The 18,152-nt window shown below is 46.3% G+C and overlaps 1 protein-coding gene across 1 annotated transcript in view; it reads right to left on the reverse strand.

The window, feature by feature from the left end:
- Positions 1-17,805, reverse strand: part of PINX1 (PIN2 (TERF1) interacting telomerase inhibitor 1) — a 57,348-nt gene extending 39,543 nt beyond the window's left edge. Inside the window, exons 1-6 of the mRNA XM_028725200.2 lie at positions 17,699-17,805; positions 15,588-15,697; positions 13,650-13,742; positions 12,144-12,222; positions 8,414-8,506; positions 6,967-7,040 (exon numbers count right to left, since the gene is read on the reverse strand). Coding sequence (XP_028581033.2) covers positions 6,967-7,040; positions 8,414-8,506; positions 12,144-12,222; positions 13,650-13,742; positions 15,588-15,697; positions 17,699-17,717 — 468 coding nt within the window. The 5' untranslated portion in view covers positions 17,718-17,805. The remainder of the gene's footprint in view (positions 1-6,966; positions 7,041-8,413; positions 8,507-12,143; positions 12,223-13,649; positions 13,743-15,587; positions 15,698-17,698) is intronic.
- Between the last annotated feature and the right edge of the window lie 347 nt (positions 17,806-18,152).

The raw sequence follows: 18,152 nt of genomic DNA on the forward strand, positions 1-18,152 counted from the left end.
TTTTCGCAAGTGATAAGGCCTTTTGTCAGGAAACACAGCTGGACGGAGGAAGGAGCAACTGAGGAGAAATTAATATATTACGTATGCACGTTCATGTCTGTGCATATTCACACACACACACACGAGAGGGAGCGTGCAATGGGTGGGGTCGAGGAAGTCCAACCAGAGAGGAACTAACGCCATGTGTTTTTCTGCCTTACAAGCAAGGAGATCTAAACAGAGGGGGAGCCATGTAAGGAAATTCCCGGTCCCAAGTTCAAGGAGAGTCCTAGGCTTTTTGAGGCAGAGGTCTCTGGAGAGACACGTCTAATTGCCAATCAATACTTTCAATTGCTTCATTGTCTCCCGTAGAAGCGGGAGGAATAGGTGTCGACGTTTCCTATTTAGGTCCGCTCGGATAGACAGCTATTGTTTTGAGATATAAAATATAAAAAGGAAAAAAGAGGGGGGGAATACAGCCCCCCCCAATAGCTTACTAATGACAGCTTCATTCAGCCTCACGATTTGTCTCGAAGGAAGCGAGTTCTCAGACCGGAACGAGGCCTGACGTTTGCTAGCGGTGGTGGCGAGAAAAGAGGGGTGGCAGCCGGAGGGTGTGTGTGTGTGTGTTAGGTGGCACTGGGAAAGGAACGGAAGTCCACAGTGGAATGATACTTGGCTGGCCTTAAGCCCCCTCGAGATGGGTGCGAGGGAGAAAGAACAGGAAAATTTGCCTTTGTAGGGAAAGACTTGAGAGTCAGCTAGAAGAGTGAATCCTAATAAATACAGTTATTTATCCCAGCAGTTAAGAGCTGGGATCGTAAGAACTCCAGAGAATCAGCATTGAAGACAGCCTCTTCCCATATGAACCTACCCGGACCCTGAGATCATCTTCCAAGGCCCTCCTTCGTGTGCTGTTTCCTCAAGAGGAACATGCAACATAAGAGCAGGGCCTTCTCTGCAGTGGCTCCCCGTCTGTGGAATGCTCTCCCCAGGGAAGTTCGCCTGGCGACTTCATTAAACACTTTTAGGCGCTAGGCAAAAACATACCATTTTAACCAGGCCTTTAGTTGATCTTATTGAATGTGGTTCTTTTTTTGGGGGGGGTTAATCGGGCTATTGTTTTTGGTTTGATTTTATACATTGTGGTCTTTGTTTGTGAACCGTCCTGAGACCTCCGGGTATAGGGCGGTATAAAGGTAAAGGTAAAGGGACCCCTGACCATTAGGTCCAGTCGTGGCTGACTCTGGGGTTGCAGCGCTCATCTCGCTTTACTGGCCGAGGGAGCCGGCGTACAGCTTCCGGGTCATGTGGCCAGCAAGACTAAGCCGCTTCTGGCAAACCAGAGCAGTGCACGGAAACGCCGTTTACCTTCCCGCCGGAGCGGTACCTATTTATTTTATCTACTTGCACTCTGACGTACTTTCGAGCTGCTAGGTTGGCAGGAGCAGGGACCGAGCAACGGGAGCTCACCCCGTCGCAGGGATTCAAACCGCCGACCTTCTGATCGGCAAGTCCTAGGCTCTGTGGTTTAACCCACAGCGCCACCCGCGTCCCTTATAGGGCGGTGTATAAATTGAATAAATAAATAAAAATAAAAGAAATGCGGTGACCATCTTTTCCTGGTCCCCAAACCACATTTTTATTCCTCTCCGATGCGTATCTTGCCCACGTGCAATTAGCCTTGTGATGATTTGATTAACTAACAAAGCTGTTAGCCCCCTGCCCCTATTTTATCATCAGTAGAACCCTGTGGGGTAGGCTCCGGCTGAAAGGTACCAAGAGGTCCAGCGTTGCCCACTGAGCTTCCTGGCAGACTGAAAGTTTGAGCCCTGGACCTCCAGATGCTCTGCAACCCCAATGCCACCCTGGCTCTCAGGAGTTTTACTGCAAGCAGCCAGGAGCGGTTCCTGATGAGCTGAGAAGTTGGGATTCCAGCATTGCGGTGGGTTGGATAACACTGGCCCTTCCAACTCTATGATTCCATGATATCCACTTGATTGGGAGCCGCCCAGAGTGGCTGGGGAAACTCAGCCAGATGGGCGGGGTATAAATAAATTGTTGTTGCTGTTGTTGTTATCCTGGAGGGCCTGGGCTCCTATGAAGCTGAATCCTGGAAGGTTCAGAACAGAGAAAAGGACTTTTTCATGCAGTACACTGTTAAAACTAGGGAACTACCCTTCGTGACAGCAGCCACGAAATTAAAAGATTCCTGCTTCATGGGAGAAAAGCAATGACAAACCTAGACAGCATCTTAAAAAGCAGAGACATCACCTTGCCAACAAAGGCCCTTATAGTTAAAGCTGTGGTTTTCCCAGTAGTGATGTATGGAAGTGAGAGCTGGACCATAAAGAAGGCTGATCGCCGAAGAATTGATGCTTTTGAATTCTGGTGCTGGAGGAGACTCTTGAGAGTCCCATGGACTGCAAGAAGATCAAACCCATCCATTCTGAAGGAAATCAGGCCTGAGTGCTCACTGGAAGGACAGATTGTGAAGCTGAGGCTCCAAGACTTTGGCCACCTCATGAGAAGAGAAGACTCCCTGGAAAAGACCCTGGTGTTGGGAAAGATGGAGGGCACAAGGAGAAGGGGACGACGGAGGAAGAGATGGTTGGACAGTGTTCTCGAAGCTACGAACATGAGTCTGACCAAACTGCGGGAGGCAGTGGAAGACAGGCGTGCCTGGTGTGCTCTGGTCCATGGGGTCACGAAGAGGCGGACACGACTAAACAACAACCCTTCGCGAGCTGTTCCCCTCCACAAAAAAATTCGCCGCAAACCCCTGGAAGCTGGGAATACTCAACAAACCCAACTCTGTGAAGGGACTGGAGAGCTAGTGCCCCCTGCTGGGAGGGAGAGGCTCTCGGTGTTATACTCCAGCTTTTGCCAACCTGGTGCTCCCCAGAGGTTGTGCAGTTGAACTAGGGAACTCACAGCCACAGAAAAATCTGAGAAATCCACAGAGGGGTATTGAGGGCTACTACATAGAACATTATGGCTATGTTCTGCCTCCACAGCTGAGAGGCAGCGAAGCTTCTGTATCCCTGTTGTTGGAAACCACAGGAGGGGAGAGTTGCTCTTGTGCTCAAATCCTGCTTGTGGTTTTCCTGCAAGAATCTGGTTGGCCCCTGTGAGGACAGGATGCTGGGCAAGATGGACCACTGGCCTGATCCTGCATGCTTTCTTATGCTCTTCCTCTCTGGTTTGGGACTATGACGCCAATCATACAACCACGAAGGGCACCCAGTTGGCCAAGGCTGGGGGAATAGTCTGTTCCTGCTGCAGATGGTCCTTTAGGGAAGAAAACCCGATTCTCCGTGGCTGACTTTTCTCTCCTGAACTCTCCCCCAAAAGCAAAAGCATCACTGGTTAGGGTCAGTTTTGACATGCCTGCTTCCCAACGGGCTGGGAGCGAGATAGCGGGAGATGTCAGTGTTGTGTCACCGGCTAAGCAGCTGCTGGATAAGCGACGGAGAAAAAAGGAAAGAGAGGGAGAGAATATGAATCCCTCGATATGACACAGTCTTTCAAGGATACAGGAACTGAGACTGTGGAGAAGCTCTGAGGCAGAAGATGCCCCAGCCAGAGGCTTGGGTTGCAGTTGCTATCAGTAGCGGTGAGCTCGCCCAAGGCGACCAGAGAGCAAACGCAGAGATGGCTGAAGCCCTGGTGAGCCTCCTTCTGACAGAAAAACCCCAGTTCCTGATGTACACCAGGACTCTTCCTATCTCGGCCGGAAGAGATACGGGGACACTCACGGCCAGCGATCCCTTGCTCTTTCAGGTTCGAAACTGATGTGCTCCAGGGCTTCGTAAGCAGGCTCTCTGTTTGGTGCCAAGTTTCCAAGGAACGGAAACAGAGACCCACATGTGGCCACATCTGGGGGAAAGGGGTAGCGAGTGCTCCTCCTTAAACACCTCCTGCACTGTCCACACAGGAGGAACCACAGAATTTTAGAGTTGGAATTTTAGAGCCTGGGGATCATTTTGTCCAACCCGCTGAATGAATGCAGGAATATGAAGCAGGGATCGAACCTGCAAGCTTGGTGTTATTAGCTGTAACAAACTGAGTTATTTAGACTAGGAAGTTATTATCAGGCTTGGGAGCCATCAAATGTGCTCAGGGGTGGAGCGGGGTTTAAAGCTTTCTGAGAAATAGAAAACAAGGGAGGGGGAACTCCAGATTAGCCCAGTGAGTTCTGAGAAAATTTAGTGGGCATGGACTGGTATTTCTTGAGAGGTGGGGCAGGAAAACTGGGGGGTGCGGGGGAAGGCAGGCAAGAGTCGTAACAGAACGGAGTTTCCTGGAGCAGGGCATGGCTGGCTGGAACCCAGAACTGGGAAACTCCACACGGCCATGTTTTGCTGCAGATCGGCTTGTCGTGACACCTCCTCTGCGAACCCGCCTAATCCCCATTTCCAAAGGCACCCAAGCTAGCAGCCGATTCCAGGAAGCTGAATATTTGATTTATGGATCAGGTCAGATACGCTGGTTCAACTCCCAAAACATAAGCGACACACAAACACACACTTTTTCCTGCGTTGGAAAAAGGAAAATTAATCTGGCCTAGATCTCGATCTCGACCTATCAACCGGTGACAGTTTCCACAGGTGACTCATCGCAATCTCGCTGCTAATGTTGCAATCGTGGATTTGATTTACACCAGCACGACAGCTCCAAATTCCATCGCGATGGAAACGGTACCTACATCAGAAAGAGCTGCTCCGTGCAGTACTGTGGATAGCTCAACGCAGGGATAGTCAACGCGGTGCTCTCTACAGGGGCTATGACGCCTCCCCAGGGGGCTGGGGCGATTCAGAGTTGAGAGACGGCCGCAGCATCAGAAGGGCTACGCGTTGGCTCCCTCTGACTCACCGTGACAGAAAATGGTCCCGGGCCAAGTTCAAGGGTGTTACTATCAGCGCATAAAGCCCTTAATAACTTTGGACCAGCTTACTTCCAAGATTGCCTTACCCCATACGCCCAATTGGCTACTTCAGTCAGAAGAACTGGCGCTGTTACGAGTGCCACATAACACCCATTTCTAAGAACTTTTAGTGCAGCACCACCTACACTTTGGAACTCCCCGCCAATTGATAACAGGCAGGTGGGTACACTGTGCTCTTTTCGGTGCCTGTTGGAAACACGTTTGCTTAGGCGAGCCGACCCAGGTGTTTATAGAAAGCTGGTGCATGCTTTCATCTGGTTTCAGTGTATTTTCATTCTAAATTTTGGAAGGTTTTTTTTTTAAAAAAAAACCTACGGTATTTGATTTTTCAAGTTACAGTTTTACAAACACGTATCCAACATACAGTCATACCTTGGGTTGAAGTAGCTTCGGGTTGAGCGTTTTCGGGTTGCGCTCCGCGGTGACCCGGAAGTAACGGAACGGGTTTCGCTGCTCACGCATACGCTCATATCACACGCATGCGCGGAATTGTGACCCACGCACGCGCAGACGCGAGTTGTGTTCTGTTCTGGATGCAAACGGGGCTCCAGAACGGATCCTGTTCGCATTCAGAGGTACCACTGTACAACATAAAGACAAGATTCCACAGAATCTCCTGGACTTCCTTCCTCCCCTTTGTGAGTCCTATCGTTATTCATTTCCTTCTGCACCTTTTATGATGATCCAAATCTTTTACCTCTCCATTATATCCAAAATTCACCATTAAATTACAAGTGTTATTCCCATCCTATTAACAATCGTAACTGTTTACAATGGTTTTTTTAAGATAAATCACAAATTTCCCCCATTCATTATTAAAATTTTGGTTTTCCCGGTGTCTGATTCTTCCGGTCATTTTTTCCATTTCGGCATAATAATCCATCCACGTAATCTGCCATTCTTCTCTGGTCGGGACTTAAATCTTCTTTTCCTTCTTGGGAGGTTTTTTAAAATTACTGTTAATTTTTCTTATCTGTCATTTCGCAATCATTTTTTACACAACCCCCTCTGAATCAAGCGGTGTTACGAATTTTAGAAAAATAATAATAAATAAAATGCATTTTCAATGGCAAGGTGTTTTCCAGCTGGGTTGTTGTTTTTTTTAACCATAATTTTTGCATTCCGATTTACCAGCTTTGGGACTGATTTCCACCTGCCAGTCTTGGGCTGGCAACCTTCCCCTTTGCCACAGAACAGGACCCCTCATTCCCTGCAGGCAACGTCTGACAGCTGAGCAGGGCTACTATCCTGTCAATCTCCTGACATCTGAATGACACTCCCCGACCTGGCTTTGCCTGCACAGTCCATGGCAGGCATAGGCAAACTCAGCCCTCCAGATGTTTTGGGACTACAACTCCCATCATCCCTAGCTAACAGTGCCACTGGTCAGGGATGGATGGGAGTTGTAGTCCCGAAACATCTGGAGGGCCGAGTGTGCCAATGCCTGGTCAATGCACAGCAGAGGGGTGTGTGTGTGTTTCTGTGTGCAACTGATTTAACATGCCAATGCCACTTAACAGTGCAATGATATGCATACTTACTCTGTTCTCGAACAGGTTGTTCAGAATAAAGTTGGCAGTTCGCCAAGACTCCCCCCCCCCCAAAAAAAGCGCTGTGGGAGCCCGGCATCAAACAACAGCGCTGCGGACATACTCTAGGTCCTATCATGTGCAATGAAATGTACGTCCCAATGTGTGTTTTATTAGTGTCGTTATTTTATTGCAGCCTTTCTCAACCTGTGGGTCCCCAGATGTTGAACTACAACTCCCATCACCCCTAGCTAGCAAGGCCAGAGCCCAGGGATGATGGGAGTTGTAGTCCAACAACATCTGGGGACCCACAGGTTGAGAACCACTGTTTTATTGATTGATCAATTGGATTTACACCCCTCACTTTCCTCCAAGGAGCTCAGGGCGGAAATAGGATTGCAAGCCAAGTTTGTCCAGATGACCTGGTCACCCTAATGTGGATTTTGTACACAGGGAAAGACAACTTGCAACTAGACCAAGTGCAGGCAAAAATCAAAACGAGTCCCATACCTGTGTTTTCTTGGCTTGCCGCTTCCCAAAAATGCAAGACAGGTCATCTTCGCTTCGGGAGGAGAGATCTTTTCCTGGGGTGAAACAAAAGAGACACTATCACGACACTAGATCTCACGGGCATCCGACACAGCTGAGTGTCGGCTGAGGATTCAGAACAAGGAAAGGACTGTGGAACTCTCTCCCACAAGATACAGTGATGGCTACCAACTTGGATGGCTTTAAAAGATGACTGCGCAAATTCATGGAGCAGAGGGCTAGTGAAGGCTACTAGCTGAAGGAGCAGCTGCTCCAGCACTTGCTTTCCTCTTCCCTCCTCATTGTCTTTTCCTCTCGTGTTGTGTCTTATTTGACTGAGAGCCAGCAGACGGCGATTGCCATATCTTTAATATATGTATGGCGCTTAGAGAATTTTAGCCAAATTGCCAGTGTTAAATAACAGCAATGAATTTTAAGTGTGGCGAGCACTGTTGATCTCAGTCATGGGTAGGCAAACTAAGGCCCGGGGGCCGGAAACGGCCAAATTGCCTTCTAAATCCAGCCCGCGGACGGTCTGGGAATCAGCGTGTTTTTACATGAGTAGAATGTGTGTTTTTATTTAAAATGCATCTCTGGGTTATTTGTGGGGCATAGGAATTCGTTCATTCCCCCCCCTCCAAAATATAGCCTGCCCCCCCACAAGGTCTGAGGGACAGTGGACTGGCCCCCTGCTGAAAAAGTTTTCTGACCCCTGATCTAAGCACTGGAAACAACGATGTTCCATTTCAACACCTTTAAATCATGAGTAGGCAACATGGTTACCACGAGAGATGAGACTACAACTCCCATCATTCCTGACCATCAGCCGTACTGGCAAGGGTTGATGGGAGTTGTAGTCCAGTAACATCTGGAAGGCATCACATTGGCTGCCTCTGCTATATACGGTAATATAATGAATAATATCAATTCAAATGGGTAGTTTCAATGTTGTAATTAACTCCCCACCCACTGCTAACTTGATTTACCTAAGGAATCTCTCAATTTATCTAATGCACACCTCCTTAGCAGAGCTGAATTAGAACGTTAACTGCCTTCAAATCTTTTATCTTCACATTTAAGCAATTTAAAGGAAATATGTGCTGCTGAGTTGTCTTATAAACACTGAGTTTACTGATAAAAGTAATATCCAAGTTAAGTTCTGAGTAAGGTTTAAAGCACATTTAAGTCGCAAAAGCAAAAACCTTTGTAGCCTACGGGACATACTATGACTTATGCTTACTAAACAGAGGTCAAAACATGCTCTAATGAATCCCAACTGATTTTTAAAGCCTGGGGAAATTTCCCAGAAAACAAACAAGCCCCCAATTCGATATTTCCCAGGAAACCCGCATCCCTGATTGCAAGCAGTTGCTGTATCCAGGAGATGACTGGTGATCTGGTTTTGTTCTCCTTTTGCTTTCCCCCTTACCTTTGGCAAATTTCACATAATGAACTCGTTTCCGGGCACTCTTAGACTTCTCCTCCAGGCTAAAGGTTCTTTTCTCCTCCTTGGACGCAGCCTCTGGAAACATAAGCAGAATTTGCTGTATGAGGCAAAGAATCATAGAATCATAGAATCATAGAGTTGGAAGAGACCACAAGGGCCATCGAGTCCAACCCCCTGCCAAGCAGGAAACACCATCAGAGCACTCCTGACATATGGTTGTCAAGCCTCTGCTTAAAGACCTCCAAAGAAGGAGACTCCACCACACTCCTTGGCAGCAAATTCCACTGTCGAACAGCTCTTACTGTCAGGAAGTTCTTCCTAATGTTTAGGTGGAATCTTCTTTCTTGTAGTTTGGATCCATTGCTCCGTGTCCGCTTCTCTGGAGCAGCAGAAAACAGCCTTTCTCCCTCCTCTATGTGACATCCTTTTATATATTTGTACATGGCTATCATATCACCCCGTAACCTCCTCTTCTCCAGGCTAAACATGCCCAGCTCCCTTAGCCGTTCCTCATAAGGCATCGTTTCCAGGCCTTTGACCATTTTGGTTGCCCTCCTCTGGACACGTTCGAGTTTGTCAGTGTCCTTCTTGAACTGTGGTGCCCAGAACTGGACACAGTACTCCAGGTGAGGTCTGACCAGAGCAGAATACAGTGGCACTATTACTTCCCTTGATCTAGATGCTATACTCCTATTGATGCAGCCCAGAATTGCATTGGCTTTTTTAGCTGCCGCGTCACACTGTTGGCTCATGTCAAGTTTGTGGTCAACCAAGACTCCTAGATCCTTTTCACATGTACTGCTCTCAAGCCAGGTGTCCCCCATCTTGTATTTGTGCCTCTCATTTTTTTTGCCCAAGTGCAATACTTTACATTTCTCCCTGTTAAAATTCATCTTGTTTGTTTTGGCCCAGTTCTCTAATCTGTCAAGGTCGTTTTGAAGTGTGATCCTGTCCTCTGGGGTGTTAGTCACCCCTCCCAGTTTGGTGTCATCTGCAAATTTGATCAGGATGCCCTTGAGTCCATCATCCAAGTCGTTGATAAAGATGTTGAATAAGACCGGGCCCAAGACAGAACCCTCTGGCACCCCACTAGTCACTCTTCTCCAGGATGAAGAGGAACCATTGACGTGCACTGCCTTCTGCCTTCTGCAGAATCTCATTCGGTTTCTGATCTGAGAGACCCTCCTCACATTTCCTGCTTAAAACACTTTCCTTCACTGGAGGTTTTTAAACAGAAGTTGAACGGCTGTCAGTCAGGGATTCCTTAGCAGCGATCCCTGCATTGCGGTGGGATAGACTAGATGAGCCTTGAGAACTCTCCACAATTCTATGATTCCCATATTAACTTCAGCAGCAAAGGGCTTAATAACAATAACAACAACAACAACAACAACAACAACAACAATAATTTATTATTTATACCCCGCCCATCTGGCTGGGTTTCCCCAGCCACTCTGGGCGGCTTCCAGCAAAACACTAAAATACAGTAACCTATTAGACATTAAAAGCTTCCCTAAACATGGCTGCCTTCAGATGTCTTCTAAAAGTCTGGTAGTTGTTCTTCTCTTTGACATCTGATGGGAGGGCGTTCCACAGGACGGGCGCCACTACCGAGAAGACCCTCTGCCTGGTTCCCTGTAGCTTTGCTTCTCGCAATGAGGGAACCGCCAGAAGGCCCTCGGCGCTGGACCTCAGCGTCCGGGCAGAACGATGGAGGTGGAGAAGCTCCTTCAGGTATACTGGGCCGAGGCTTTCAAGGTCAGCACCAACACTTTGAATTGTGCTTGGAAACGTACTGGGAGCCAATGTAGGTCTTTCAAGACCGGTGTTATATGGTCTCGGCGGCTGTCCTGTCAGCAGTCTAGCTGCCGCATTCTGGATTAATTGCAGTTTCTGGGTCACCTTCAAAGGTAGCCCCACATGGAACGCATTGCAGTAGTCCAAGCGGGAGATAACTAAAGCATGCACCACTCTGGCGAGACAGTCCGCGGGCAGGTAGGGTCTCATCCTGCGTACCAGGTGGAGCTGGTAGGGCTTTAAAGGCTTAACTTCTGCCCCTGGTGAATTCTAGCAGGGATGAAATGGATGTTCTTCCTTTGATTCACACCAATTCACAATCTAGCCTGTGGAATTCTATCATTAGTACACCAAGTTGTGCAATATTCCCACCCCCCACCCCTTTTGCTCATCCCAAGCCTGCTGCCTGTCAGTCAATGTCTCAGCTATGTGTTGTGTGGTTCAAGGGCTGGTTTAACCTTGTCTATGGGGAAGGGCCAGAGCTCTGTGTCAGAGCATCTGCCTTGCATCCAGGTCCAGAGTTCAAATCCTGGCATCTCCCGGTAGGGCTGGGGCAGACTCATTGCCTAAACCCTGAACAGCAGCTGACTGTCAGTGTGTAGATAAACTGAGCAAGATGGACCAATGGCCTGATTCAGTATAAGGCAGCTTCCAATGTTCCTAAAACTCAAGCCTAGGAAGTGAGGCACAACTCAAGTCACTTCCAAGACAACAAAAAATGGATTCTACGTGCCCTAATGGTGGCCAAGAGACTGATACTGACGAACTGGAAGACTATACATGTATGATAACATTTAATCAATGGATTGATAATAGGACAATGCTTGCAACTTATGGACTGCTTAGAGATGTAGACTTTGTTTGGATAAATATGACAACGTTTGGAAGGAGTTTGTATAGAATGTAGTAGAATCTTAACATCTACATATACCGTATTTTTTGCTCTATAAGGCTCACTTTTTCCCTCCTAAAAAGTAAGGGGAAATGTGTGTGCGTCTTATGGAGCGAATGCAGGCTGCGCAGCTATCCCAGAAGCCAGAACAGCAAGAGGGATTGCTGCTTTCACTGTGCAGCGACCCCTCTTGCTGTTCTGGCTTCTAAGATTCAGAATATTTTTTTCCTCTTCCAAAAACTTGTGGTCTGGTGCATCTTATAGAGCGAAAAATACGGTATATTTGGACACTAACGTATCAGTTTATATAAGAATGTATGGGAGTATATTCACTGAATTTCTGTAATTGTTTTTATTTTATTATACACTTCTTTGTTCTCCCAACCACCGCTACCCATCTTTTTTCTCTGTATTACTTTATTTCTTTAGAACAGATTTTTAAAAATGAAATGTTAATATTTTTTTAAAAGTTGCTCCCACACACCTTCAGCAATACACACCTCTCATTCTGTTTGGCCAGACTGTGTCTACACTAATGGCCAAAATTGTGGAAACCTTTTGGAAAAAGTGTATTTCTGAGGTTTGATGGCTCATAACACCACTTTTTTTGGGAGTAATACCATAAAATTATATATGAATGGAAAGATAATTTAATGAAGAATGTGGTGCAACAAAGTTTGTTCAATTATCTATATTCTATCAAATGTTATAGCCAAATAACCAGAAAAAGGAAGCACGATTTGCTTAGGTTGATATGCAGTAGCTTTCCTTCATTTGAATGCAGCCAATGAGCATGAGTGTTTAGAGAGCCAATCAGGTGTTATTAGCCATCAAACCTTGAAAATACACTTTTCCCAAAAGGTTTCCACAATTTTGGCCACTGGTATAGTTTGTGGTTTCAATTTTAATCACACGAGTGGCAGCAGTGCCCTTGTGTGGCCAAGGATGGCATAGCATAAGTTTATTTGGCAGCTGATTCAATGGGAACAAGTCACAGAGCCCTTTCATTGCTCACTCCCGTACCTGGGGCGTCTTGTCCGTGGCAGTTGTTCAGCTCTGCCAGAAGCTGGTTGAAGTCATCCTGATGGGCGATCCAGTTGTCCTGCAAAATATCACACAAGAGGGTCACTGGTCTTTCGGGGTTCAGTTTTCTTTGCAAACCAGGAAAACGGATGTGGGCACCACACGGACTCACAACCACACACATCACAACCTAATCCACTGGCTACAATATGTCTCTCTTAAGCCTTTTTTGGGGGGGAGAGGGGACCCTACAAGCACCAGAGAAGGCCTCTGGTACCAGACTGCTTGCAGGTACCAGACTGGAAGACATGACTAACAAAGTAATTAGAGCCCTGTTTGATCAGGCTAATGGTGATCTAGTCTAGCATCCCATTCTCACAATGGCAAAGCAGGTGACCCAAAGGTAAACCCACAAGCAAACTGATTTTCTTAAATTCTGCTTTCACGCTGCACTGAATTTTCATGAGGTTTGATTTTCGCTGTGGAAGTTGCCGCGATCGAGTAGCGGCTGTGCTGGTGGGGGGGAAGGAAGGAATGATTGCAAATTGCCACCCCAAACCTTTCTTTCCACTCCTGCATTCATTTCATGTGTTTGTTCGCAGTCAATGACCCTCCCCTAACCCCCACATCTGCCGCTGTTCGGGTTCCACGCTTCAGAAAACACAACCCAAACCTGAAAAGGGCATTTTAAACGGCTCCATCCCTGTTAATCGGGGAACGTACTGTGACCGTGATGACATCATTGTGCCACACAGGCAATCAGTTTTTGTTCTGTGACATCACTGAGAGCAAACCAAGAGAAGAGGGAGAGGGGATGTTGTGTTGCAATGCTTTTTTCGTGGTTTCACCCACATATCCATACACAAGAGGAGAGCCTGCTGGATGAGGCCAATGACCCATGCAGTCCAGCATCCTGTTCTCACAGTTGCCAACCAGATCCCTGTGGGAAACCTGCAATCAGGATTTGAGCACAAGAGAAACTCGCCCCTCCTGTGGTTTCCAGCAACTGGTCTTCAGGAGTGTTGCTGCCTCTACTGTGGAGGCAGAGCATAGCCATCATCATTTAAAAACCAAATTGGCAGATGACTGCAAACCATGGTTGATCAACTGAGATATCACACCAAGCAATCGTTCCTTAATTGTAACCTTGGGCTTGGTATGATGCTGGAAAAGAGCTGTTTTTCTAGTTGCTAAAACGACAAGTGATCTAATTCAATTCCAAACGACAGACTGCACTTGCACAAAAATCCATATTATTCCGTGCAAACCCAAAACAAGAACTAGTCAAAGTCACTTTCTGTGAACTTTAAATACAAATCAAGCCTGTCTGCATATCTGCTCATTTTACAGGGTTGATTCCCCTTCTGCAAACCCTGAGGACCTGGAGCTCTGCAGAGAACAGAAAACTCACAATATGAATTCCAAGATAGGCAGATAAATGTGAATTTGAATGCTCGTGCCTGATTTGAGCAGATGCAGACCTCGTTTTCCATTCACTCCACCCACCTCTTGGTTGGCAGCTGCTCCTAAGCCCAGAGTGTTGTTTTTCAGTTGGACCTTGACGTGTTCGGTGTTCCCTTGCTCCTGAGCTCCAAGCCCCTGGCAGAAAGAGGAGAAGAGTAATGAAATCAGCTGAGGGAGGCTGAAACACCTTGCAAATTATTTTATTTGTCTCAAATAGGTTTCCAACTTGCATTTCAATGGGGTGCCTTCCAAGGTGGCATACAACAGGTTGTAACAGTGATAAAAACACCACATCTCAAAAACAGGGAGAAATGTAAAGTATTGCACTTGGGCAAAAAAAATGAGAGGCACAAATACAAGTTGGGTGACACCTGGCTTGAGAGCAGTACATGTGAAAAGGATCTAGGAGTCTTGGTTGACCACAAACTTGACATGAGCCAACCGTGTGACGCGGCAGCTAAAAAAGCCAATGCAATTCTGGGCTGCATCAATAGGAGTATAGCATCTAGATCAAGGGAAGTAATAGTGCCACTGTATTCTGCTCTGGTCAGACCTCACCTGGAGTACTGTGTCCAGTTCTGGGCACCACAGTTCAAGAAGGACACTGACAAACTGGAACGTGTCCAGAGGAGGGCAACCAAAATGGTCAAAGGCCTGGAAACGATGCCTTATGAGGAACGGCTAAGGGAGCTGGGCATGTTTAGCCTGGAGAAGAGGAGGTTAAGGGGTGATATGATAGCCATGTTCAAATATATAAAAGGATGTCACATAGAGGAGGGAGAAAGGTTGTTTTCTGCTGCTCCAGAGAAGCGGACACGGAGCAATGGATCCAAACTATAAGAAAGAAGATTCCACCTAAACATTAGGAAGAACTTCCTGACAGTAAGAGCTGTTCGACAGTGGAATTTGCTGCCAATGAGTGTGGTGGAGTCTCCGTCTTTGGAGGTCTTTAAGCAGAGGCTTGACAACCATATGTCAGGAGTGCTCTGATGGTGTTTCCTGCTTGGCAGGGGGTTGGACTCGATGGCCCTTGTGGTCTCTTCCAACTCTATGATTCTATGATACCATTTAATCAATGGACAACTCTTGCAACTTAGGAATGGACTGCTTAGAGACGTAGACTTTGTTTGGATAAATATGACAACGTTTGGAAGGAGTTTGTATAGAATGTAGTAGAATATTAACATCTACATATACTGTATATTTGGATACTAACGTATCAGTTTATATAAGAATGTATGGGAGTATATTCACTGAATTTCTGTAATTGTTTTTATTTTATTATACACTTCTTTAGTCTCCCAACCAACACTTCCCATCTTTTTTCTCTGCATTACTTTATTTCTTTAGAACAGATTTTTTTTAATGCAATGTTAATATTTTTAAAAAGTTGCTCCCACATACCTTCAGCAATACACACCTCTCATTCAGTTTGGCCAGACTATGTGTACACTAGTGGCCAAAATTGTGGAAGCCTTTTGGGAAAAGTGTATTTCTGAGGTTTGATGGCTCATAACTCCACTTTTTTTGGGAGTAATACAGTAAAATTATATACTGACCTTCCTTCCATGGGAGCTCGGAGCAGTGAACAGTGTAAAAATGCAATATAAAAAAATGCATTTCTAAAGTCATAAACGCAAAGCAATGCCAGCTGCTGAAATTTCATTAAACCTGTGTGTGCATGTGTGTGTGTCAGAGAAGGAAAGAACAGTTCACCAGTTTGTGTTACTCACTTAGCACGTTTAAAACACAATTTCTATCTGAGGAGATGCAATGCTAGGGAAGGGAAGGTTGCAAGTGGCTTGGCTGGGGACTGATCAGGCGGTTAGTCACGTCTCAGTGACTGGCTCTACAATCCCAGGGTAACCCCTTCTCCTTACTACAGAAGCATTGTCCATTTCAGCACACATCTTCTGGCTTGTACAAGGCAGATACACACCTCTGAACCATTCATATATTTTTTGTGCTACGCAGACTTACTTTGCCTTTTGACCACCCCATTTTTTCCAACATCTTTTGGCCAAATTTTGATTCATCTTTACTCCAAGCGCTGTTCCGGGGATCCACAGACCACTTCTGCTTCCTGCGTGCTGAGAAGAGAGAGAAAGCTAATTTAAGCCCCAAAGTTGGAAAAGAAATTTCCCCTCTGGCTTGCTCTTCCCTCTCCCCTCCTGGCTCGGACTGGCTTCTTTAAGGACACTGACAAACCATTCTCCTTCCATGAAGCCCTTCCACTAACTGCTTCTAGGCTTTTAAATTCACACAGGGGCCAGGGCACTGCAGAGCAAACAAATATGGAGAGTAAGAATAAGCAGCAGTGCCTCTTATACGAGGTGGCAATGACCGCCAGTTGACGTGTCCAGAACTGAACCCGCAACAAGCATGGGCTGCTCCTATTCAGCTTGTCAGCAAGTCAGGAAAAATTGTTAAATTTTAGGGATCTTCTTAAACCAGACTCGTAAACCTCAGAGCAGTGTACACAAAAAAGCATGTTATAAAATACAGGTCTCAATGAGCCACTTTCCTCTTGTTTCCTGATTTCCTTCTAACATATGGAATTTGCTGCCAAGGAGTGTGGTGGAGTCTCCTTCTTTGGAGGTCTTTAAGCAGAGGCTTGACAACCATATGTCAGGAGTGCTCTGATGGTGTTTCCTGCTTGGCAGGGGGTTGGACTCGATGGCCCTTGTGGTCTATTCCAACTCTATGATTCTATGATATACCTTGGAAGCTGGGTTGCCATCTCTGTTCTGGCAAAATACAGGATAGGGCGGGGGGGGGGGGGAGTAGTTGGTGAACGATTCCCCCCCCAAAAAAATCTGGTGCTGAAGTGACTCCAAAGCAATCCATCACTTTAAATGGGATTTTTTTTAAATTTAAATTGATTCTTTTAAATTTAAATTGGACTTTTAAAATAAAATGCTTTTTGAGGAAAAAATCTTTCTAAAGATAGTTTTCTATTTAAGTTACATTGTAGTCCAAAGGCTATTCATCAGGAAATAAGGATTTGTTTTAAGTTTTTCCTGTGTGCTGAAACTCAGTCTAAGTTGGGGTTTGTTTTTGGGTTTTTTAAAGTTTAACCACATCAGTTAACAAACATGGATACATATGCTATAATGTTATTGTTTTAGTTAAATAGTTTTGATTGCTATTAAGGAAATGATTATTTTTCTCCTTCCAATAACGTACAGCAGAAAAGTTGTCCAGATATAAACAGTTAACAATAATTTCATAATTAGCTGTCTATGTATTTCTAATAGAATAACCAAATCGGCAGGTAATATTTATGGGTTAGCAAAGTCTGTAACCTGAAGCGTATGTACCCTGAAGTGTATGTAACCTGAGGTACCACTGTATTAAGATTATACCAGCAGGAATGTATTTCTGTAAGAAGAAGAAAAATTAAATTTACTGACTAGTAATTTAAATAGATTTGATTTAAATCACATCCACCCTGCCTGAAATACAGGACAAAAATTTTCTCAGTACAGGACACACAGCATTCTACACTGAAATTGTAGAAAACATCTAAAGGCAGCCCTGTTTACGGACGTTTTTAATGTTTAATAGGTTATTGTATTTTAGTGTTTTGTTGGAAGCCGCCCAGAGTGGCTGGGGAAACCCAGCCTGATGGGTGGGGTATAAATAAATTATTATTATTATTATTATTATTATTATTATTATTATTATTATTATTATTATTATTATTATCATCATCATTATTATTATTATTATTATGGGGCAGTCCTGAGTTATGCAGGGCAGGCGGCAACCCTGCTTGGAAGCGGCGACCCCGGAACATAGCTGTCAATTTTTCCCCTTTTTAAAGGGAAATTCCCTTATTCCGAATAGGATTCCTCGCAAGAAAAGGGAAAAGTTGACAGCTATGCCCCGGAGGCATCTGGCTGTCCTCGGTCGGGAGCAGGTGACTGGGGCTGAGCGGGACCCTTTGGGTGGGCGGGGCGGGGTGAAGCCGGGCCCAGCGGGGCTCTTCTGGCGTGACGGGACGTCGTCAACGACCGCGAGACGAATAGCGGGTCCCGCCGCGCCTTCATTCCTCTCCCTGCCGTCCTTTCAGCCGGTTTCATACTCACGTTCTGCCAGCATCGCCATCTTGGGGGAAGGGGGGCCTCCCAGAGAGGCTGGCGCGCGGTGATGACGACCAATCTGCCGCCGTTTGGGGCCTAGCTCCTGCCAGGCGCGCCTCGCGGCCGTCTAAAATGGGCGTCTGATTGGAAGAAAGCGGAGGAAGGAAGAACTAGGGAGCCGCTAAGCTTAACGAGAGCCGCCCGGGGATGGCGGGAAGGAGGGATGGGACAGGGCGGCGGCGCTTACGCCCTCGTTGTTGCGCGGAACGCGGAGCAGGCAGTAGCGTAGACGGCCGCAGCGTTAGGCTGCGGGGTTTCAAAGCGGCTGCTGCTTAACAGGCTGGAGTTCAACCGGGCTGATCTTTACCTGTTGGATTTCTCTCCTTCCTCCGGCTGCGCTGCTAAAATTCAGCGGGCGGTGCTTCGCTTCCATCACTGCACCACCATGCAAGAGCTTATC

The sequence above is a fragment of the Podarcis muralis genome, chromosome 3 (assembly GCF_964188315.1).
Source record: "Podarcis muralis chromosome 3, rPodMur119.hap1.1, whole genome shotgun sequence".
NCBI classification, from domain to species: Eukaryota; Metazoa; Chordata; class Lepidosauria; order Squamata; family Lacertidae; genus Podarcis; species Podarcis muralis.